Source organism: Zingiber officinale, chromosome 6B (genome assembly GCF_018446385.1).
Source record: "Zingiber officinale cultivar Zhangliang chromosome 6B, Zo_v1.1, whole genome shotgun sequence".
NCBI lineage: Eukaryota > Viridiplantae > Streptophyta > Magnoliopsida > Zingiberales > Zingiberaceae > Zingiber > Zingiber officinale.
This window is the reverse complement of record NC_055996.1, coordinates 102,371,974-102,396,311: the sequence shown is the minus strand read 5'-3', so window position 1 is coordinate 102,396,311 and position 24,338 is coordinate 102,371,974. Positions and strand designations below refer to the sequence as shown.

The 24,338-nt window shown below is 42.3% G+C and overlaps 3 protein-coding genes across 6 annotated transcripts; all 3 read right to left on the bottom strand.

Moving 5' to 3' along the window:
- Positions 1-7,603: 7,603 nt before the first annotated feature.
- LOC121988555 (transcription termination factor MTEF18, mitochondrial-like) lies at positions 7,604-10,424 on the bottom strand. 2 transcript variants are annotated; one of them, XM_042542030.1, is made up of 2 exons: positions 7,941-10,424; positions 7,604-7,864 (listed from the first exon to the last, which is right to left on the bottom strand). In XM_042542030.1, the coding sequence occupies exon 1, from the start codon at positions 10,400-10,402 to the stop codon at positions 8,651-8,653; it is 1,752 nt and encodes a 583-aa protein (XP_042397964.1). In that variant the 5' UTR covers positions 10,403-10,424; the 3' UTR covers positions 7,604-7,864; positions 7,941-8,650. The 2 variants fall into 2 exon arrangements, with proteins under 2 accessions (XP_042397964.1, XP_042397965.1); XM_042542031.1 differs by having other exon boundaries at positions 7,604-7,858.
- Positions 10,425-17,459: 7,035 nt separating this feature from the next.
- On the bottom strand, positions 17,460-19,444 carry LOC121988553 (transcription termination factor MTEF18, mitochondrial-like). The gene has a single exon (XM_042542026.1). It carries the CDS (start codon positions 19,421-19,423, stop codon positions 17,582-17,584), a length of 1,842 nt encoding a protein of 613 aa, XP_042397960.1. The 5' UTR covers positions 19,424-19,444; the 3' UTR covers positions 17,460-17,581.
- Positions 19,445-19,567: 123 nt separating this feature from the next.
- LOC121988554 (transcription termination factor MTEF18, mitochondrial-like) lies at positions 19,568-22,894 on the bottom strand. 3 transcript variants are annotated; one of them, XR_006114048.1, is made up of 2 exons: positions 21,086-22,894; positions 19,568-20,210 (listed from the first exon to the last, which is right to left on the bottom strand). XR_006114048.1 is itself a non-coding variant. In XM_042542027.1 (2 exons), the coding sequence occupies exons 1-2, from the start codon at positions 22,861-22,863 to the stop codon at positions 20,108-20,110; spliced, it is 1,761 nt and encodes a 586-aa protein (XP_042397961.1). In that variant the 5' UTR covers positions 22,864-22,894; the 3' UTR covers positions 19,568-20,107. The 3 variants fall into 3 exon arrangements, 2 of the variants coding, with proteins under 2 accessions (XP_042397961.1, XP_042397963.1); XM_042542027.1 differs by having other exon boundaries at positions 21,206-22,894; XM_042542029.1 differs by lacking the exon at positions 19,568-20,210 and having other exon boundaries at positions 21,228-21,370; positions 21,439-22,894.
- Between the last annotated feature and the right edge of the window lie 1,444 nt (positions 22,895-24,338).

Sequence of the window (24,338 nt, the reverse complement as noted above, 5' to 3'; positions counted from 1 at the left end):
TGATAGAAATAGGGTAAATGTAGATTATAACTCTAGAAGACCTATGCATGATAAATCTAGAAATGGTAGACCTAAGGAGAACCTAGGCAAAAATATCAAATATGCCTAGAAAAATGAGTAGATCTAGGAATGTCCATGGTGGACATGTTGACTCTAGATTTAGGAACCTAGAAAGGGAAAATCAAGCGTTGAAGGTAAAGCTTGATAGGTTGGAGAAAACCTTAAAAAGATTCAATGTTGGATCTAGAGGGTTAGGTATGGTGTTGGGTAGCCAAAGACATAATAATGATAGATCAGATTTGGGATACCGATCTAGTGTCTCCAAGGCTAAGGAAAAGTCTTATGCTAGAGTTGCATATGACTATAGCAAGGAGAAGCCAATAAATGGCAAGGGAAAGTCATTTAAAGGTAAGGAGAAATTAACCAAGGACAAAATGCCCAAGGTTAAAAAGGTTAGGTTTGTAGGCCAAGTGTCACTGGAGATGCACCGATGTGGCCTAGCAATTGTGGATGAGTCACCTAGGGAGGTGACCAAGGTTAAGAGTTCTAGGGGGAGCTCGAAGAGTCAATTGGGACCCATGGTAAATGGATCTCAAGTGAATTTTACTTGAGAGTTTAGATTTGGTCATGGAATGCGCCAAGAGTTTTGGAGATAGACTTGAGTCTCAAACCTAGGAATTGACACACATGGTTTGTGTTTCATGCTTAGAAATATGTCATTAGGGGTCATATTGCATGATAATTGATTTTGGATGTATAGATGCGATATAAACCAATGCTAGGGATGCATTGTGGTTTAGTATGAGCAAATACATCAAGAGAAAGCCAAAACTAAGACTTTAGGTCAAGGTTCAATTAAACTATTTAGCTGATTTTGAGTTTTGTGTCAATATTAGGATTGGTGATAGATATATTTTTTAATATATTTTTCCCAAGTAGACATGGATAAAATTGACATCTCCATAAAATTTAGAATACTGTTTGGGCTGAAATCAGGGTGCCAGTCGACTGGTACAGTTACCAGTCGATTGGTAATAGACAATATCGAGCACAAAATACTTCTGTGTGTTGATTTCGATAAGGGCAGTCGACTGATACTTCTGGCAGTTGACTGATACCAGCCTGAAATTATTTTTCACCGTTAAATTTGACCGAGTCAGCTCGTATAGGCATTTGAGATCCTAGAGGGGATAAATACACGAGTTTAGAGTCAGTTTGATGAATCAAGTTTTTGACAATTGGGATATTGTTGGAGTTTTTTAATGTTAGGTAAAGGGGGAGAAGTAAGGTTTAGTTAGGAAAATCTTAAATACCTTTGCATGAAATTCCTAGCTCAATGGAGAGCATAGGTGCAGGGGAGCCTTGTGATAGGTTCTTAAATAACCCTGTGCTAAAATTCCTAACTCAATGAGGAGCCTTGGGTTAGGTTCCAATGCCTGTTTGCATTTTTGATTTGGCGGTGTAAGTCTAAGTGTGTAGCTTTGACAATGTAAGTCCATTTGGCGGTGTAAGTCCAAGTGTGTAGCATTGACAACGTAAGTCTATTCAGCGGTGTAAGTCCAAGTGTGTAGCCTTGGCAACGTAAGTCCATTTGGCAATGTAAGTCTAAGTGTGTAGCATTGGCAACGTAAGTCCATTCGGCGGTGTAAGTCCAAGTGTGTAGTCTTGGCAACGTAAGTCCATTTGGCAGTGTAAGTTCAAGTGTGTAGCCTTAGCAACGTAAGCCCATTATTTTTAGCATATTGTTTTGCTATTATGTTTTCCCTAACTTAAACGTATTATCAAATATAAAAAAAGGAGACATTATTGGAGCAATCTCAATGGTCTGTGCGACCATGTGTTTTGGTGTTTGGGCAAAGAGTTTAAGTTAGGTTCACCCTTGTATTTGATATGTGTATTTGAGTTATGCAGGTTTGCATGATACACATATGACTCAGGTTGATGGCTTCGGATCCAGTGAAAGATGGAGCATCCGAGGGACCATGGACAATGCACGAAGGACAAGGGCTGAGGGAAGCGACTTCGAGGCATACACGAAGGATGACATTGGGACGAGTCGCGAGCTTGGGTGCATCTGAGGGACAAGAGCCAAAGGAAGTAGGCTTGAAGGCAAGAGGTCAAGGATGCAATGAAGAGTCAAGTGAATCGTAAGGGTGAGGGTCCGAGTGCTAAGAGGTTGTATTCTGGTACCAGTCGACTGGTGATTTCATCAGTCGACTAGTTCAGTCGATTGGACAGTCGATTGAGAGCGAACAGAATGCTTCTGTTCGCTTGGCCAATGTGGATCAGTCAACTGGTATCGAGCCGTTGGATTGTAACGATCAAATATCCACAGAGGGCAGTTGACTGATGGTTTTGGCAGTCGATTGGTAGACGGGGTTTTCCAACCCGTGGCCTATATAACTAAGGCTTTGGAGCTTGATTAAGGTTGAAGGAATAGAGGTAGCTAACCCCTATTAGTAGTCTACCAATGCCCTAGCTTCTCAAGAGTTGTGGTGAGACTTCTCCACCCACAAGGAGCTACGTGAGCTAGCCGGAGGTCTTCAAGGGAGTAATCCATCGATGAATAGGGATCGTCCACTTTACGGACAGTCGTGGAGTAGGAGCTTTATCTCCGAACCACGTAAATCGTCGTATTAGCGGTTTGCTTGTTTTCTTTGTCTTTAGCTTTCTTTATATTCATATTAGTTTGTATTTCCGCTGCGCAAACTAACAAGTGTAGGAAGCTATCAATTTGGGGGCACCGACTATTCAACCCCCTTCTAGCCGACCATACAAGATCCCTAACATCTTCTATGTGCTTCCGAATCAAAGCTCTAGGAACTCAGTTGGATTCACTAGCTTGGATCTTTGGTAAGTAGTTTGTATTTCTTCGGTTGATGCTGCAGGTGCTATTGAAGGATCATAATTCACTGTTGCTATTTTTGTGCAAGTGTTTGCTCTTTAGACATCACTAGCAAATCAAAGTCTTCTTGTGATAAGGTAACAATTGTGAACTTTCAGACATTGTCCATTTTAACATTTCAGATCAGACGTACATTCTCACAGATGGCATCAAATTTGATCCCATCTGAAATCAACGAAAATTGGAACTTTGACGAGATGACTTTGAAGTTGACCACAAGAAGACCTTGAAGGAGAAGAAGGAGGATCATATGCAAGATTATAAGGTGGAGGAGAAAGAAGGAGTGCTAGCAAGTAGGCCAAGGGGTCCCTAGCGCAGCTACTCTGACGCTCAAGTCATTGAAGTAGAAAAAAATATGGAAGATGGACAGTAATAGAAGAATTAAAATGTGTGCGAAGCAAAAGATGTACCTGCGACCATGGGTGCAGGACCCTTTTATAACACTTTTACAATCCATGCATTAATTAAATGTTAAATCAGCATAAGGGATATGTCAAATCTGCGCATCTCCGCTCTAGTGTGCAGTTTCATCGCCCATACGTTATTGGTATCTATATTCTGTATAAAGATATGGTCTCACTGGTCTCTGACAATCCCACGCACAACATTAATTGTGGAATGAGCTTCTGAGTTGAAAGACCTATTATGCTTTCAGGGTCTAGCTCAAATAGTGGGATAATGAGTTAGTTAGTAAAAAAGGGGCCCAATCTCTTAACATGGACTGACGAATCTGCTTATAGGTCTGCCCATCTTATAGGGAGTTGAGGGGAGCAGAACCTTGTGAATTGAAGAGTTGATCGGGCCAATCAGAAATTGAGCGGGAGGTTATAGGGGAGCAGGGCTCCGTGTTCCTGTGAGCCAATCAAAATGATATAGGAGAGCAAAGCTCCGTGAATTAGAAATTCGATTGGAAATTGAGCGGAAGGATATAAGGGAGCAAAGCCCCGTGATCTTATGAACCGATCGGGAAGAGGCAGGAGAGTAGAGCTCTAGGAGTAGGAAATCCAATTGGGAGGAGGCAGGGGAGTAGAGCCCCTGGAGTAGGAAATCCGATCAGGAACCAAGCGGAAGGATATTGGGGAGCAGAGGCCTGTGAGACAGAGATCCGATTGGATGATGATCTCTGACATCCCAATCAGCCATTCACTCGGGTTGACATATCTTAAACTTTGACTGTCACGTTAATTAGAAGATTGACTTTCTGATCCTACATGAGAATCTCCTATATATCCACTGATACGGGTTATGATGAGTGGATCCAGAAGGTGACATGGCAGCGATGATTAAGGTGATAGGGTGATCAAAGTCAAGGTGATGTGATAGTTATACTTGAGAGGGAGTAATATTCCCCCTTTTGGCTTTGATTAATTGCCCAGTGCTAAGGTTCTTAGATTCAACCAGATCAAGTTGTAATCCGGTCGAAGGGAGATGGTAAGTCCTCAAGCCACATGAACTAGGGAGTTTGGTGTCTCAAGGCAGGCTAGATTTTAAGGCAACCATGATTGAGGTCGGCCGGTCTTAAGGGCCGACCGGAACAATTAGCTCACTCCATAAGAGATCACTCGCTGGAGAACAGTAAGTAGAACGAAGCGGGCCTTCTCCAGATAACTTATCATACGCTCAGTCAAGTAAAGGGACGACCAAGCCTATGACATTCATACTCATATTACAGCCCGAACGAAATTCCAACAAAACATACATTATCAAACGGATTTTCAGGAAGTATGATGCACTCTACTATTTCCCAAGCGAATATCTCAATCTTGCGTAGAACGTGATTGAGCAGCTTAATATGATACATAGCAATGGAATATGCAGAACACAACTGAACAACTCAATAAAAGCGGTCGGCCTAAGGACTGGTCGAATTATGCTCAACCAATAGCATCATCTTAACAGGGTGGTCGGCTTAAGGACCGGTTGAATTATGCTCAACTAATTGCATCATCCTAATAGCCTAATAGGGTGGTCGGATTAAGGATCGATCAAATTATGCTCAACCAACAACATCATCCTAACAGGCTAGTCTGCTTAGGGACCGGACGAATTATGCTCAACCAACAACATCATCCTAACAGGGCGATTAACTTAAAGGCTATCAAGATTGTATTCAGTGGGCATCATCTCAATAGGGTGGTAGGTTTCAGGACTGGCCGAATTATACTCAGCAGACAATATCTTGACAATTTATCATAATAACAACTTTATGTCAGAGATATTCTTCTGGAAACTTCTTCAAGGACCATCATGTCTTCTATCAGCAGACCAATAATAACAACATATTCTTCGGCAACCTCGACAATAACAGAAGTTATAAACGACAAAAGAGGTATACATGTAGGTAAAATAAAGATTTCTCTGATGATTATAGTGAATTGTTTAACAAACTTGGACACATTTTGCCACTTCATGATTGTGGAGATTACGTGAGGTGGTATATAAAAGAGGAGTTCTCTCTGTGATGAAGGTATATTCATTGACATGTGCAACTCTACTCTCGCACATACGTACTTACTGTTCTTCATCCATTCGTTCGTTCAACGATAACTGACTTGAGCATCGGAGGGTCTTCGCCAGGGACTCCCCCATAATTTTTAGGCACTAACGTTGATCAAAGAAAAAACCACTCCGGGAAAAGAAAGGTCTTCTGTTAGTCAACTATCGATCCACCGTACCTAGCACGTCATCTCTGCAGATCTCAGACAGGATCATCCACCATATCAAATGCCTTGTCTTTATTAAGATATCCGCAGGTTTCAACTAACTTACTATCAGCCTTAGAATTCCAAGATCCCAACTATCAGCCTTAGAAATCCAAGATCCCAAAACACCTCTACTTAAATTTCACCAACTGGAAGAATAATGCACATTGCACTCTCTGAGATTAAGAGGGCTGCCAGGTCCAACAGGAGAAGCGATAGAATTTGCTAAAGGACATCCTGGATATGAAGTAGCCAGGGCAAATCCTGAATTCCCATAATAATCATGAACTAGAGAAGAAGATTTGGCCAGATGTGTCATGCCATACGGTTTTTGTTGTTGAAGGACGCCAAGTAAATTTCTGGGATCTCTAGTAGATCAGTGTAAGAACTTGGATAACCTTTCTGTAGGGATGGATTGAAACAATTGGCTACAAGTTGAGCGATATATTCAGCTGCCATCAAGTACTCAATAAAAAGTGGGTCGTTAAGTGTTGTCTGAAAAGCTGCTACAGCAGAAACTGAATTTCCATTTCTACTGAGAGTTTGTAAATCTGCAGGCCCAGCTAAATTTGGAGGTGAGAAAGTTCCACCACGTAAAGCCCCTACCTCCTTATTAGGTGACGCATTTGGTGATACAGTAGCAACACTTTCTGAATTTATCCCTTAAGCCAACGCGATTTATCAAACTCGATGACAATGCTAGATTTTCTGAATATGCATTGAGATGAAAACTTGTAAAGGCTGCATTGACACTCATACATGGAAGAAACACCATTTGTAGTGATGTAACGAGAAGGTGCTTCAAGATGTGACTTGTCAGATTTAGCAGGAGATTTTTGAGATTCAATTAACCCATTCAATCCTGATCCTGAAGTTCTCAAATCCACTGAATCTTCTGAATTTCTAATAGAGTCAGGGTAAGGAGGTTTTGCTGACTTAGAAAGGCCTGCATGCCTAGATATTCTAGATCAGAACTTTTGAGGGTAAGTTGCTTGTCAACATTGTTCTGGCCCAAATGTGAAGCAAAAGGAGAGTTCTGGTTACCATATATTCCTTGCTGAATCTTTGATTTTGGTAGTATTTTCGCCAGCGGTTGACAGGATAATACCCGATAAGGAAGTCATAAGATCATCAAATTCAACTGTATCCAATGCGATGCCTTTCGAGGAGGCCAAATCATGAGTTTTTTTTGACAGGGCACTGATTCTCGGGCCTAAATATGGAATGCAAGGACTATGAGCTCTTGCAACTGATTGGGCACCACTGTAAGTCAATGATGTATCAATTTTCTCATGTCCATTATCAATTTATCACTATGTTTCATCTGTTGTTTTCTACATCCATCAATCAATGCACCTACTTTATGTGATGCAGCATGGGTGCGAGGAGAAGATAATGGTTCAGAACCACTAAAACCACTACGACTTGTAGGGCGCGAGGGATGGCTTGAACTGGGACCATTTTGTACAACATCCTCCTCCTCCTCATTGGAATTGGATAAATAGATCTTCGTGTTGCTGTGGAGGACCTTGGGGTTATTCTTCCTTCCTGACTCTGACGACTGTCTTGCCGGGCACGTTGATATCCTCATATACATCGTTGTTGAGAGTTGGATTGCACTCTACATAAGCCCTAATTTGTGGCTCCTCTCAATCTTCATCATTGAACTTATTGTCTTCATCACCACTACTTCGATGCCCGCCTCCTCATAAACATTCTTGAGACCCGAGGTTGCTCGATGATAGTTATTGTGTTGAACTGGATTCCTCTATTCAAGGTTCTTAATATCACCACTATCCTCTCCATAAATCGGTCAAGCTATCTATCAATCATCACAATCAAAAGCGTTGTCAACATATTATTGTTTTCTCGATAACACGAGTCGAAGATTGACTTGATTTTAATATTAACTGATACAGTGGATAACTATCAATTTCACTAATTCATACACGATATTGAAAGTGATTTTTTAAACCATGTTAATTTTACAGAATACCAGGGGATGGGAATAAAACTTTGGGAAGATACATCAGTACGCTTAAAAGATGAAAATGTCCCTAAACACTAGACCCAAAAAAATAATAATAAATAATAACAAAAAGGATAAAAATGTTGAGAGGCAAAATGAGCTTCAACTTGGCTGGTAGACTATCCCGTGGTTCATCACGAGTCATAAAATTATGGACTATGTGAGTTTACTCTGCCGCCTGCATACTCTTTTCTTTGTAGAAGATCAGATGTCACCAGTATTCTGTAACTAGTCCATGAAAATAAATAAAGAACAAGGATCAATCTTGTAAGACTGGCCAAAAGCTACATCAACTAGGCTGTACCTTTGCAACATCAAGCTGCTTAGATAAAATAATGTTACTTCCCCGGAAGCTTGCCATCCAAAAGACAAAGGTTGGAGGTGCATCGCAAGGAGGTTTACATGTATGAAAATCCAGCAAATAGTCTGTTCCCACCACAGATGATGATCAGTTTCTACTAATACGATACACATTGTGTGGCCAACATAAGACGTAAACAGTGGAAAAAAAATTAGATCATGTTCAGTTGCTCCACAAGAATAAAGTGGAGTGAAATATGAAAGCAGATCCAAGTTAACTGACCTGTTCGAACTAATAAGGATTCACAAAGCCAGTAGATATTCAAAACCTGTGTCAGCTCTTAAACATAAAATTGGAAATACTAGTATTCTGCAAGCTTTAAATTGTTTTCCTAAAAGATTGTCTAAAAAAAGAATTTAGCAAACATCCAAGTAGTGCCTAGTTTTATGCTTGATAAGTGTCATTTATCAAAATATTCCAAGGACTCAAGGCCAGGTCTCTTGATTCATTTGGAATATCTTTAGGGTTGAGTCAGAACTAGGACAATATGAATAAGAACAACAACGATACATCCATAAATGCTAATTTTGCAGATTCCAAAGGTAATGGCTGACTGACTTATGGTATGAAAGAAATCATAAGTTCCAATAATGTTTACATGTACACTGAAGAGCCTTAATGATTAACAATGAAAAAAAGTATTTGTCAATTCTTTAAGCAGGATTCTTATGCCCGCGGCAAGGCATAAATAAGGTTCTTTGATTTCCATTGTCCCCTCTCGATAAGTAGCACTCCAGCCACTGCTTAGGAGCAGCTGGATGGACACTATAGAGGAAAGTGATGAATTCCCTCTCAGAATATGAAAGGAAGGTGGATGGCGCAAGATGCTTTTTCAGCAAGCCAAGTTCTTTAAGCCAATCTAGCATTTTAAATCTTGGCTTAGTTCGGCTCTCCAGACCATAACTCAGAAAAGCAGGGAAATTTTCAAGGTGCTCCAACGAGTAGCCCAAGTCATTGCAAAGGAAATTCACTTTCTCACGGACGGTATCTTTGCACAGATTCAATATAAGGGGTTTTGCATTTATCATCCTACAAAGCGTGGAGTACTCAATACCCAGCCCCTGAATGCAATCGAAGCGCCCCTGCAGTTGGTCGTTTGGGCCTTGGAGTGCTGATACGGATCTGAGTGTCAGCTCATTCTCCCCAAATCCGATACTCAGCAAGAATTCCACTTTCTTGTCCAAATACAGATTCATCCTTGCTGATTTTAGCCTTTCCAAACCATGACGAAACCCATTCTCTGATGATGTGTTATGAGAGCTAGTTAGAATAAATTCAGGTGAGAGATAATGGAGATTCCCATTCAAGATCTTGCCTAGGAACCAATTGTGCAGATTCATGGCTTTCAAGGTAGCCGGCAAATTCCCTAATTTATTCTTGCCCATCACATAAGGAAAGCTCCCAGACAGCGTAGCAACATTATCCTTTTTCAAACCAATGGATTTGAGATACTCTGGCATCAAAATGCTAGGGTTTTCCAAATCGGTATTGAAAATATCAGCATGTTTAAGAATGAAATGCCCAGCTTCAGAAGCCTCCATCCCTAAATTGATGAAAAACTTCAATTTTTGAGCTATTAACGCAGCATCCAGCTCAAGAAATATCTTCCGAAGGTTCTTGCACATCAGCTCGCCCATCGTTTCCTTTCTAGAATCCAAATCATAGAACACACGAATATTCCTACACACCTGGAGGAAGATGTCCACATTGTTTTCCGGGACGGATTGTGAAAGATCGAAGTCGAGGAAGACCTTATTCAGATACTGAAACAAGTGATCGATTTCGCCACCAGGGTCAGCATCTGCACTCAGCGCGGAGGGGAAAGCAAGGCAAATGCCGATGATGCATGCGCGATGAAAGCCACGGGACTCGAGGGCGCTGAGCCTGGAAATAAGTCTGTCGGAATCTGATGAAAAGATGCGGGGCTCCTCACGGTAGAGGAGGCCGAGCTTTGTCCAAGGGAAGCCGTAGTGCACGAGCGCGGAGACTGCGGCAAGGAGCAAGGAGTCGTCGGAAAGGAAGTAACTGGGATAAGCGGAGGCGGCAGAGGAGGAGGAGGAGGAAGAGGAGGGAGGAAGGCCGATGCTCTCGAAAAAAAAGTCGTACTCGTCGAGGGGGTGGTATGTGAGGAAGCGGCGGAAGATGCGCTTCAAGTCCGCGCGAGCGGTGTTCGATGGGAAGGGGACCTGGGAGAGGAAGGCGGAGAGGGAGAATGGGGCGTGTGAGACGATGGAGTCGGCGTGGGAGAAGGGGATGGCGCGATCAGAGTGGAGGTACTCCGTGAGCCAGCACCGCGCCTCCTTAAGGACACGGTCGCGGAGGAGGAAATGCACGTTGTTGAGTTTCTGCGGCAGCGTGCAGAGGAGGCGGCAGAACATCCGCCGGGAAGGCGAGGCGAAGCGCATCGCGGCAGGAATCGCGATGCGTAAGGCCAGATTTAGAAATAGAGAGATAGGGTTTAAGTGCGAAGTCCGGTCGGATTGATTAAGCCCACGGCCCATGAAGCCTGGCCTGCTTTGCTTAACTAGCCTCATTTTCCAAAGACTGGTTTCAAGCTGCAGCAGAATCTGAAGACTTGTGTTCCTTGATTGCACAATCTTTGCGAGAAAAACTTTGATTCAATAAACAGAATCAGAATTAGAGTAATAAAATACAATATATATATATTGTTTAAAATTTTAGAATTTAGGAATTAGTTTATGATAAGTTGTAAACAAGCCTTACATTTTTTTTGTCAGCGAGGTGGATAAAGAATCTTCGTTTCACCAATCAGAAGCAAGAGAAAGATGGATATTCCAGCCACTCTTTTCTTTGTAGAAGATCAAATTTCACAGTGTTCTATAACTAATCCATGAAAATAAATAAAGAACAAGGATCCATCTGTTGATGCGGGACCGATAAAAAATGATGAATTATTTGTAATCAAAGAGTGTATCTTCCTCAAAGAACTTTGAATTAAAATTAAAAGTAATAAGAGTATTATAAATTAAATAACAAAAATAAAAAGAGAGACGACTCAACTATTTGACTTGGTTACAACCGAGACGGTTGTTAATCCAAGGCGGTTGGAAAGCGCACTAGAAACGTCTCCTTCGCTGAAGGCGGATAAATTTTTTACACTTTGAGAGCACAGAAGTTGCTAAGAATAAAAGTACATAGTTTCTTTTCGTTGTTTTTAAATAATTGTTCGAGACCCCTTTATATAGGGGTTCCGACACTTATCCAGATTACCTGATCTTCGGGATCAGGATTTGACTCGAGAGGGATCGATCGACCGATCCCCAGGTTCGGTCGACCGAACCTGATGAACTTTCCCAGCTTTCCGTCTGGATGCAGGCTCTGTGGATCGAGCTTAGGTTCGGTCGACCGATCTTTGTGTTCGGTCGACCGATCAGCCAACGGTCTCTACTCGATCTGACCCGATCAAATCGCTCGGCCAAATCTCTGATTATCTTCGGTTCGGTCGACCGATCACTTCACCAACGGCTGGCTGCTTGTTGTGGCTTTTGATGTGTCACCAACAGTTGGCTTTCTGATGATAGGGGTTCGGTCGACCGATAAGGGCGTTCGGTCGACCGAACACTTGCCAAGTTAACGTCTCGGTTGACTTGCTCTAGTACTGCTCACTTGGATGATTTCGGCCATCCGGAATAGGGCTCACCCGAACCCAGTTCCCGGCCTTGTCCTCGAGCAATCTTCCGTCCCGGCTTTACGTTCCTCGAACGCTGCGCACGTTCTTCTCGCCCACAGGTGTACTCTTCCGCAGCTCTCTCGTCCTTCGGACGCACCGAGCCCGTCGCCTCCCTTCCCGTGTCGTCCTTTTCGCTAGCTGCGTCTTCCGCTCGACTTTCTGCGCTCCTAAGCTCATGCACACTTAGACACAAGGATCAGACAAACATGACCTAACCTAAACTTGGTCGATCACATCAAAACAACCACGGGGTCCAACAATCTCCCCCTTTTTAATGTGCATCAACTCAAGTTTAAATTAGGGTAAAAACAAACAAATAGTAATTTTAAGAAAATTATTAAACAAACATTTTAAGCACAAAAATTACAAAAAAAATATAACTAAAAAATTTAAATTTCCTAACTCTCCCTAAACTTGTTACTTAACTCTCCCCTTTGATCACAGCAAAACGGGGGCGGGGGATTTTTCTAAGTCAAAAAATAATTTTCCAAGGAAATGTTTAAAAAAATTTCAAAACATTATATAATTTTAATTTTAATGCTTTTATCAGAAAGTTAATTGAACATTTTATTTCGATAATTCGACTTCTAGATCGTGGCGAGGCACTAGACATTCTTGGTTATTGGAGCAACAACCACTTCCTTAGACAAAGCTTCATAAAGAAATTTTAAACATTTAATCTCTTTTCTGACAGCCTTAATAATAATTTTAATTTAGCACAGATTTTGGAACTCAATAGAGGTTCCTTCCTACAAGATTAATCAAAAATCTGGGGGATACATAAGTTTTAGGAATTTTCCTAAGTTGACCTTGATGTTTTCTAATATACCAGTTTAATTTACCAAAAATTCTTAATTTAGATTTTTGAACAAAATTTGAACATGCAACAGATTTCAACTTTTCAATTTGCATTTTCAAATGATCATTTTCTGATTTTAAATTTTCTAGCAATTTATTTAAATCAGTGTTCTTATTTTCTAATTTAAGTAAATCTTTAGAAAGAGATTTAATAAATTTAAAGGACTGCTTGGGATTGAGATTATGTACCTCACTTACCTGTATATTCGTAGCTCCCCCTTCATCGCAGTTTTCTTTTTCTGATGTTCCTCCCCCTTTATCTATGCTCATTTCTGAGCTTGACTCTTCTTCCAGCTGATGGTTAGCCATTAGCGCTAACCCCGAGAATTCTTCGACCTCTGATTCGGAGGATGAGTCTGACCATGTGGCCTTCAGGTTCTTTTGGTTGGAGGAAAATTGTCGCTTTTCCTTTCCTTTTTCTTTTTTCTTCAATTTGGGTAGTCATCTTTGATGTACCCTTCTTCGTTGCAGTTGTAGCAACGAATCGTCCTTTTATTCCGCTGAAGCCTCTTTGTCTGCGATCTAAATTTATTAGTATTAAAAAATTTATTAAAATGTTTTACCAATAAAGCCGCATCAGATTCGTCGATCGAGGCTTCAGAGTCAGAACCGTTTATTTTTGCCTTTAAGGCAATGTTCTGACTAATCTTCTCTACTTCATTGGGCTCTGCAACTCGAGATTCGTGAAGTTCAAAAGTGGAAAACAAATTTTCTAAAGTACTTACTAATAGATCGGATGCGAGCGATAGAGGGTGGGGGGTGAATATCGCTTCTTTTAAAACTTTTCTTTTACTTTGTAAATCAGAATCGTGCAGGGGAAAATAAGAAAAGAGACAAATTCTTTTACTTCGTTCGGAGCCTAGCTCGACTCCTACTCGAAGACCCGCGATCCTTGATCGCATCGATGGACAATCCACTATAATCCTTCTTTCTGAGATCCTCGGAAAGAAGCAGATCGTACAAATGAGTAAGATAGTAACAACCCTACTATCTTACTGAAGCAATAATACAATGCAAGTTTAATAAATAATATACCGACAAGATGTAGAAATGGACGCTCGGTCAGTACTTCCGAAGTAGTTTGAAGAGTTGTAGTGAATCTTGCAATACGAGCAACTTGTGCGGAGAAGAGCCTTTTGATAATCAATAGTGTTATATTAAGCCTCAGATCTCGAGCTCCTTTTTATAAGTGCCACTGTCGTTCGGTTGACCGATCCCTCTATTCGGTCGATCAAACCCGCTCCCTTCCTTCTTGGCTGGAGTATGACGCTGGCTCGATCTTCTGCATTTACTGTTCTTTAAGGGTTCGGTCGACCGAACAGCTTCCTTCCCTGTTCGTCGAAATCTGCTGAGATCTTCATTTAACGCTCCATTAATACTGATTGGATCGGTCGACCGATCCCTGGTTCGGTCGACCGATCAAGCTTCGATCGGACTGTGCTTCGCTTTGGTCTGAACTGATCTGGTCTGAGTGAAGTTGGTTAGGTCGACCGATCCTCCTGTTCGGTCGACCGATCATGTCGAATCTGCAAAACAGAGTTAAATAATATTCCTACAAAACAAAGGTTAGCAGAGTAATATAATGCATAAGTAATATACACAGTAGAACTGTCTTGATCTCAACTTGGAAACCTTCCCGATTTCTTCAGTTGGATCAGCGACCTAAGGTTATTCCCTTTAGAAACCCAACCTCACTGTCGCTCCTCCAGTTACATACCTCAACTTACCTGCCAAACATTGGTCCTCCAAACCTGTTTGGACTTTTGCCAGCTCAGTGTCTGATCACCCAATCCAGTAAGACTGTAATGACCCGGCCCCTCGGCCCCTTGGGAGGCCCACCTGGCGGCCCAACTGGCGACCCCTTATGTCATCGACCGACGACCCTCGTGCGTGCCGTTACTCACTAGGTCTTCCCACCCCTGGTCAGGGCACTCACTTGGCTACCAGGATTCATAAAATCTAGTACTTAACCTGGAGGTCTAGAGTTCGAATCCTGGGAAGGCAAAAATCCACTGGCCAGGGGTGGGAAGACCTAGTGAGTAACGACACGGCCGAGGGTCGTCGGTCGATGACATAAGGGGTCGCTAGTTAGGCCGCCCAAGGGACCGCCAAGGGGCTGCCAAATGGGCCGCCCAAGGGACCGCCAAAGGGCTGCCAAATGGGTCGTCCAAGGGGCCGGGTCGTTACAAATAAAAAAGATAGAGCAGGGTATTCTGGTTACCATCCTTTTTATTGTAACGACCTGACCCCTCGGCCCCTGGATTTTTGCCTTCCCCAGGATTCGAACTCTAGACCTCCAGGCTAAGTACTAGAGTTTATGAATCCTGGTAGCCAAGTGAGCGCCACTCACTTAGCTACGAGGATTCATAAACTCTAGTACTTAGCCTGGAGGTCTAGAGTTCGAATCCTGGGGAAGGCAAAAATCCAGGGGCCGAGGGGTTGGGTCGTTACAAAGACTTTTCCTAGCCTACAACTAGGACTCAGTATTCGGCTACCCAGGGATCAAGTCCTCCAGACCTATCCACTTGGCTTCCACGATCTACCGAGATTTCTCTCCTTGCCTAGCCTACAACTCGGACTTCCCTTGATCAAGCTCTATACTTAAACATATTTGTCTGACATTAAAACCTTGGAGGTCGATTGCACCGACACTTACCTCAAAATCCTTAGAGATGTAGTATGCATCTACTAAGGACGCCCATTCTAGAGTTCCGGGGAAGGCGTTGAGTGCGTATCGGATCGAGTCTTGGTTCGTTACTTCTTCTCCAAGGTTGCTTAGTTGAATTATTAGTTCCTTAATCCTTGCTTGGAGTTGCGCTACCTTCTCGCCATTTTCATCCGGAGGGTCGTAAGCTGAGTCTAGAGGATGTCGCGTCTTGCAAACTTCGCTTCGGAGGTACCTTTGTGAAGCTCTAGGAATTTTTCCTAGAGGTCTTTCGCGGAGTCGTATCTTCCGATCCGACTTACCTCTTGAGGCGGCAGAACACTGAGCAGGTGGAAGTCATCCTTTCCGTTGGCGATGAAGTCTGCTTGTTCCTTCTTCGTCTAGTTGTACTCTTCTTTGTCTTTTGGTGCTTCATATTCATATTTCATTATTAAGAGTATATCAAATTCAGTTTTAAAAAATACCTCCATTTTTCATTTCCATGTAGCGAAGTCTCCGTCGAACTTTGGGGGATGAATGTTCGCGCCGGGCATTGTCCTTATCTTTGTGCTTCAGACGACGATTAGTCCTTCTAAGGCTGTTGGGCTCTGATACCACTTGTTGGTGCAGCGGGATTGATAAGAGAGGGGTGAATTGCCTGCAATCAAAGAGTATACCCTCCTCAAAGAACTTTGACTCAAAATTAAAAGCAACAAGAGTATTATAAATTAAATAACAGAAATAAAAAGAGAGATGACTCAGCTATTTGACTTGGTTACAACCGAGACGGTTGTTAATCCGTGAAGGTTGGAAAGCGCACTAGAAACGTCTCCTTCGCTAAAGGCGGATAAACCTTTTACACTTTGAGAGCACAGAAGTTGCTAAGAATAAAAGTACAGAGTTTCTTTTCGTTGTTTTTAAATAGCTGTTCGAGACCCCTTTATATAGGGGTTCCAACACTTATCCAGATCACCTAATCTTCGGGATCAGGATTTGACTCGAGAGGGATCGATCGACCGATCCCTAGGTTCGGTCGACCGAACCTGATGAACTTTCCCAGCTTTCCATCTGGATGCAGGCTCTGTGGATCGAGCTTAGGTTCGGTTGACCGATCCTTGTGTTCGGTCGACCGATCAGCCAACGGTCTCTACTCGATCTGACCCGATCAAATCGCTCGACCAAGTCTCTGATTATCTTCAGTTCGATCGACCGATCAGAATGTTCGGTCGACCGATCACTTCATCAATAGTTGACTGCTTGTCGTGACTTCTGACGTGTCACCAACAGCTGACTTTCTGATGATAAGGGTTCGGTCGACCGATAAGGGCGTTTGGTCGACCGAACACTTGCCAAGTCAATGTCCCGGTTGACTTGCTCTGGTATTGCTCGCTTGAATGATTTCGGCCATCCGGAATAGGGCTCACCCGAACCCAGTTCCCGGTCTTGTCCTCGAGCAGTCTTCCATCCCGACTTTACGTCCCTCGAACGCCGCACACGTTCTTCTCGTCCACGGGTGTACTCTTCCGCAGCTCTCTCGTCCTTCGGACGCACCGAGCACGTTGCCTCCCTTCCATTGCCGTCCTTCTCGCTAGCTGCGTCTTCCGCTCGACTTCCTGCGCTCCTAAGCTCCTGCACACTTAGACACAGGGATCAGACAAACAAGACCAAACCTAAACTTGATTGATCACATCAAAATAACCACGAGATCCAACACAATCTTGTAAGAATGGCCAAAAGGTACAATCAACTAGGTTGTATCTTTGCAACATCAAGCTGCTTAGATAAACCCTGTTACTTCCCAGAAAGCTTGCCTTCCAAAAGGAGGTTTACACGTATGAAAAGGCAGCAAATAGTCTGTTCCCACCACAGAAGATGATCAGTTACTACTAATATGATGCACATTGAGTGGCCAACATAAGACATAAACAGTTGTAAAAAAATTAGACTATGTCCAGTCGCTCCACAAGACTAAAGCTGAGTGAAATATGAAAGCATATCCAAGTTAACTGACCTGTTCGAACTAATAAGGATTCACAAAGCCTGTAAATATTCAACAACCTGTGTCAGCTCTTAAACATAAAACTGGAGATCCCAATATTCTACAAGCTTTAATTTTTTTTCAAACAATGTATTAGGTGATGAACCCAAGTCACTTAAAAATTCCAAGGACTGAGGCAAGTCTCTTAATTCATTTGAAATATCTTAGGGATTGAGTCAGAACTAGAAGAATAAGAAAAACAACAGTAAATCCATAAATGCTAATTCTGCAGATTCCAAAGGTAATGGTTGGCTGAATTATGGCATGAAACAAATCAAGTTCCAATAAAGTTACATGTACACTGAAGAGCCTCAGTGATCATCAACACTGAAAAAAAACTATTTGCCAATTCTTTAAGCCTGATTTTTATGCACACGCACAAATAAGGTATTTTTATTTGCATCTTTGTCACGTCTGCATGAATAGCGCTCCAGCCACTGTTTAGGAGCAGCTGGATGAACACTATAGAGGAAAGTCATGAATCTCCTCTCAGAATGTGTAAGGAAGGTGGATGGGGCGAGAAGCTTCTTCAGCAAGCCAAGTTCTTTAAGCCACTCTAGCATTTTAAATCTTGGCTTAGTTCTGTTCTCCAGACCAAAACAAAGAAAAGCAGGGAACTTTTCAAGGTACTCCAACGAGTAGCCTGCGTCTTTGCAAAGGAAATTCACCTTCTCATGGAAGGTATCTTTGCACTGATTCAATATAAGGGGTTTTGCATTTACCATTCCACAAAGCACAGAGTACTCAATACCCAGCTCAAGAAGGCAATCGAAGCGCTCTTGCAATTGGTCGTTTGGGCCTTTGAGTGCTGCAATGGATCTGAGTGTCAACTTATTCTCCCCAAATCCGATACTCAGCAAGAATTCCACTTTCTTGTCCAAGAATTGCCCCCTCTTTGCACATTTTAGCCTTTCCAGACCTTGATGAAACCCACTATCTAATGCTGTGTCATGAGAGCCAGCAAGAACAAATCCAGATAAGAGATAATGGTGATTCCCATTCAAGATCTTGCCTAGGAACCGCTTGTGTAGATTCATGGCTTTCATTGTTGCCGGCAAATTCCCTAATTTATTCTTGCCCATCACATAAGGATACTTCCGACACAACAACTTGACTTCATCCTCATCCAAACCAATGCACTTTAGATACTCTGGCATCACAATGGTTGGATTGTCGAAGTCGATATTGAAAAGATCAACATGTTTAAGAATGAAATGCCCAGCGTCAGAAGCCTCCATTCCTAATTTGATGAAAAACTTCAATTTTTGGGCTATTAAGGCATCATCCAGCTCAAGAAATATATTCCGAAGGTTCTTGCACATCAGCTCGCCCATCGTTCCCTTTCTAGAATCCAAATCATAGAACACACGAATATTCCTACACACGCGGAGGAAGATTTGCAGATTGTTTTCCGGGACGGAGTCTGATAGATCGAAGTTGAGGAAGACCTTGTTCAGATACTGAAACAAGCGATCGATTTCGCCGCCCGGGTCAGCATCTGCACTCAGCGCGGAGGGGAAAGCAAGGCAAATTCCGATGATGCATGCACGGTGAAAGCCACGGGCCTCGAGGGCGCCGAGCCTGGCAATAAGTCTGTCGGAGTCTGATGAAAAGATGCGGGGCTCCTCACGGTAGAGGAGGCCGAGCTTCGTCCATGGGAAGCCGTAGTGCACGAGCGCCGAGGCTACAGCAAGGAGCAAAGCGTCATCGGAAAGGAAGTAACTGGGGTAGGTAGAGGCAGCAGTGGAGTAGGAGGAGGGAGGGAGGCCGATGCTCTCGAAAAAAAATTCGTACTCGTTGAGGGGGTGGTACGTTAGGAAGCGGCGGAAGGTGCGATTCAAGTCCGCGTGAGCGCGTGCAGCGAGCGAAGGGAAGGGGACCTGGGCGACGAAGGCGGAGAGGGAGAAGGGGGCGTGGGAAATTATGGAGTCGGCGTGGGATAAGGGGATGGCGCGGGTGGTGTGGAGGTAGTCGGTGAGCCAGCACTGCGCCTCCTTGACGACACGCTCGCGGAGGTAGAGGTGGACGTTGTCAAGTTTCTTCGGCAGCGTGCAGAGGAAACGGGAGAGCAGCCGCCGGGAGGACGAGGTGAAGCGCATCGAGCAGGGCCGAAGGATATCGCGACAGCGAAAGAGAGGATAAGTCGAGGGATTGTAGGGTTTATCAAATGTCGGATTGATTAGCCCACAGCCCATGAAGCGTGGCCTGCTTTGCTAAACTAGGGTTTATCAATGACAACAAAGAAGGAAGCTCGGTGCCAGTAAATCGACAGCGTTCGCATGGTCATCAATTTTGACCAAAGTAGCTCAATGTGATAATTTGATATTTTTCTTCCATCATTGACCTCAGGGTTAAACATACCCTAAAATTCTTTTATTTTGGCGAAACGCCCTGTAAAAGCTGAAGAACAACCTTTAGTCCTTACACATCAAGGACCAAAAAACAATGTTACACGTATATTACAACAATTATTCAATTCTAAACACCACAAAAACCATCCAAGGGGAACAACACCCTTCCTCACAAGGGCCTTCTTAACATTCAAACAATTCTACATGATAAATCACAATAGAATTTGAGTTTCTTTGTTTCTGCAAAAGAGAGATGAGCATTAACTTGAGTGGTTCCGCTTCTATGTGACAACTGCCTTAGGTAGATGATCCTCAGCAAGCTACTGAAAAAGGGAATCGAGGTGAACTAGTATCCTTCAAGGTTTGGCATCATGTAATAAACCCTATTAGAGCAGTTGATGCAGGCACAATGATGGCTTAACTGTTCCAGTAACTAGAGCAAGGATATTATAGCAGTTTAGACTGAGGTGTATGGATGCTAAGATCATCACGGAAATTTGGGTACAGCTGCTATGACAAAAGTCACAATCAAGATGAATGACACAAAGATGCTTTTTCTATTTCAGCAAGGTAAAGCTGCTTTGATAAATTCCTATGAAGTAGCTTGCCCTCCAAAGAACAAAGGTCAGAGCTGCATTAAGATAGAATAATACCTTATGAGGTGCATACAACAACAACAATAAAAGCAAGGTGCATATGAATGAAAATCTAGCAAAATTCAAAAAAGTTCATTGCGGTGCTTGGATGACTTGCATTGATTAATCATTAATGACTAAGAAGATACATATTGAATGACAGACATAAATTATAAACAGCTTAACAAAATTAAAAACCATCGCCAGTTGTTTGACGAGTAAAGGTAAGTGAGATTAAAGATAGATCAGAATTAACCAACTTATCTTATCAGAAAATATAAGAATGCATAAAGCCTGTAAACATGCAATAATCAGTGTAAGCACTTGACCATAGAAACTTGTTTCTAGTGGAACATAAGTTAGAAGTGGTACCAATAGTCTTAACAGATTTTTTTTTCTTCTAATAATCTTTATACTAAATCAGTTGACCAATTTTTTATCTTTATATTTTGTCCCCTCAGATGGGTCTAGTGGCTAGCACATGAGGTGTTGCCATAATGAGATCTAGGATTCGAATCTTGTATTCGCCTTTTTTTTTTGCCACAATAAGTGTCAACGTGTTATTGATCAAAAGTTGAAAAGGACTCAAGGCCAGGTTCCTTGGTTCATGTGAAATATCTTAAGAATTGAATCACGGCCAAGATAATATGAACAAGAGAACTCAAAAATACAGGCCAATTTTGCAAAGTCTTAAGATCATGATTGATTGATGGCATGAAATATGTAGTTACAAAATGCTTTGAGTTTATTAAAGAGGCCTATAACATATGGTTGTCAAAACTAAAGTTACCATAATGTTTGCAAGCAGTTATATCATTGTTTTCAAAACATATTGAAGCAGCTACAAAATTGATAGATAGAGGAATCTCACTAGCACACTGGTTTATGGTCTTTGTTGATTCTGCAAGCACTATCTCTGTGCTAATTACGAGGCAAAAATAAGATTCTTTGATTTCCATGACAGTCGCTTTTGGATGAGAAGCATTCTAACCATTGTTTAGGAGCAGCTGGATGGATACTATAGAGGTTAACCATGAATCTCCTCTCAGAATTTGCAAGAACAGTAGCAGGGGCAAAAGGCTTCTTGAGCAAGCCGAGTTCTTTAAGCCACTTTAGCATTTTATATCGTGGCTTGGTTCTGTTCTCCAGATCAAAACTAAGAAAAGCAGGGAAAATATCAAGATACTCTAATGAAAAACCTAAGTCGTTGCAAAGGAAATTCACCTTCTCATGGAGCATTTCTTTGCACTGATTCAATATAATTGGTTTTGCAATTATCATTCGACAAAGCATGGAGTACTCAATACCCAGCTGGAGAAGGCAATCGATGCGCTCCTGCAATTGGTCCTTTGCGCTAATATTGATCAGTGACATGGATTTAACTGTGAGCGTATTCTCCCCAAATCCAATACTTTGCATGAATTCTAGTTTACTGTCAAGAAACTGCACTTTCCTGGCACGTTTCAGCCTTTCCAAACCTTGCAGAAACCCACTCTCTAGTGCTGTGTAATGAGAGGTAGCAAGAACAAATTCAGAAGAGAGATAATGGAGATTCCCATTCAAGATCTTGCCTAGGAACTGCTTGTGCAGATTCATGGCTTTCATCATCGCTGGCAAATTTCTTAATTTATTCTTGCCCATCACATAAGGATACTTCCGACACAACAAATTGACTTCATCCTCATCCAAACCAATGCACTTTAGATACTCTGGCATCACAATGGTAGGATTGTCAAAATCGAGATAAAAAAGATCAGCATGTTTAAGAATGAAATGCCCAGCTTCAGCAGCCTCCATTCCTAAATTGATGAAAAATTTCAATTTTTGAGCTATTAACGCCTCGTCCAGCTCCAGGAATATCTTCCGATTTCTACCCATCAGCTCGCCCATCGTCCCTTTTGTAGCACCCAGATCATAGAACACACGAATCTTCCTGCACGTGTGAAGGAAAACATCCACATCGTCTTCAGGGACCAATCCAGCGAGATCAAAGTCGATGAAGGCCTTTCTCAAATCCTGAAACAGTAGATCAATCTCACCGCCAGGGTCAGCTTCTGCACACAGCGCGGAGGGGAAAGCAAGGCAAATGCTGATGATGCATACACGATGGAAACCCCGGGCATCGAGGGCGCAGAGCCTGGCGACGAGACTGTTGGCATCTACCGAAAAAATGCGGGGATCCTCGCTGTACAGGATGCCGAGTTTCCTCCAAGGAAAGCCAAAGCCGACGAGCGCCGAGACAGCAGCGAGGAGCGAGGCATCATCTGAGAGGAAGTAACTACGGTAGGTGGACGCAGCGAGGGAGGAGGAGGAGGGTGAGAGGCCAATGCTCTCGAAGAAAAACTCGTACTCGTTGACGGGACGGTAGGAAAAGAAGCGGCGGAGGAAGCGCTTAAAGTCGTTGGCGGCGGTGTTTGGCGGGAAAGGGATCTTGGAGACCAGGGCGGAGAGCGAAAAGGGGGCGTAGGAGACGATAGAGTCAGCGTGGGAGAAGGAGATGGCGCGGGCTGAGTGGAGGTAGTCGGTGAGCAAGCACTGTGCCTCCTTGAGGACACGGTCGCGGTAGAGGTAGGATACGTTATTGAGCTTTTGAGGCAGTGTGCAGAGGCGGCGGGAGAAGAGCCGCCTAGAAGGCAATGCGAAGCGCATCGCACATGGCCGGCGTAACTCAAGTGGCAAGTAAGAGAGAGGGGTAGGGTTTACCGGATAAAACTAGCTCGGCCTTGGAGGGCCTTAACGAGATGTCACGTGAGGCCCATCCAGTTCTTGCACAGCCTGGATTCTCTGGATTATTTTTTACCAATCCATTGATAAAAGTGGTACAGAGGATCTATGAATGAGGACCATTTTAGTGATAGAAATGATTTATTGATGTGAATTGATAGGAAAATCCGAATTATTAATTACTTAAAACATTTGTATTTACGAGTGTAATCGAAGTCAAATTCTTGAATATTTAAATTTATTTTATTTATAATCGAGCTGAGCTCTAGTCTTATTTAAAGAATATATTTATGATTTACAAATTTATTCAAATTTTTATCACGTCTAAATGAATTTAATAAATATAAATTTTAAATTTAAATATTTATTAAAAATTTAATTATATATTTTTAAAAAATTATAATATCTTTATTAAAATTTATAATTTTTTTCTTAATAAATAAATTTAATATATTTATTTATTTATGAAAATATTTATTTATATATGTTTCATTTAAAATCAATAAAATTAATATTAAAATTATTATTAATTTTATTTTAAAAGAGATTCATAAGTTTAATGAACATGTTCAGTTAATAAATTGAATATTGTAAAATTTGAACTTAATTTGTTCATGTCTCATTAAACGAGTTCAAGTAAATTTTTATCTAATTAAACGAATTCAAGTGAATTTTTATCTAATTCGAACGATTTGATTTATTTACATCTCTATTTATATTATTTTAGAAATTACAGGGATAACATGTAGTATTTTTAACTATAGGGGACAAATTGAAAATTGCATTCGTATCTTACTGCCCGGCCATCCCTAACCAAACCCTCTTTAGACTGGCGTCTGCTTCGGCTCCGTTTTTGCTTTCTCGTTCTCTCTCGTCTCTTCCATTGGTCTCCCTTCTTTCGTCCCTCTTTCTGCACAGATCGGAAACCCTAGCCCTGATCCTCCGCCCTCCTCCTTCGCCGTACCTGCCATGCTTCCCTCATCTATCATCGCCGGCCAGATCCAGCTCCTGCTGCACAGCGTCAACGATTTCAACTTTGACTCCACCCGCCGCGAACTCTGCCAGGTTTCTAGACTCCTGTCCCACCGTTATGTCGCTTTTGATTTCCTGATTTATGCCAGGTAGAGCCTCATTCGCGCGTGGGAGTGTTCATTCTGTATGCATTGCCGAACTTATCGGTATCACTCTGAATTTGGCTTTTGTATGTCTTTGATTGCTTGCGCCCTGGCATCCTCGGCTGGGTCAGGGTATAGCTTGAAACCCTAATATTGTTCGCACCGTTCAAATGCATTTTCTTGGCTCGTCTCGTTGATTTCTACTTCGTGTATATCGGCAAATAGGACTATGCAACTAATCCATGAACATAAAAGTCCCAACAAAAGTTTTGAAATGTGATATCT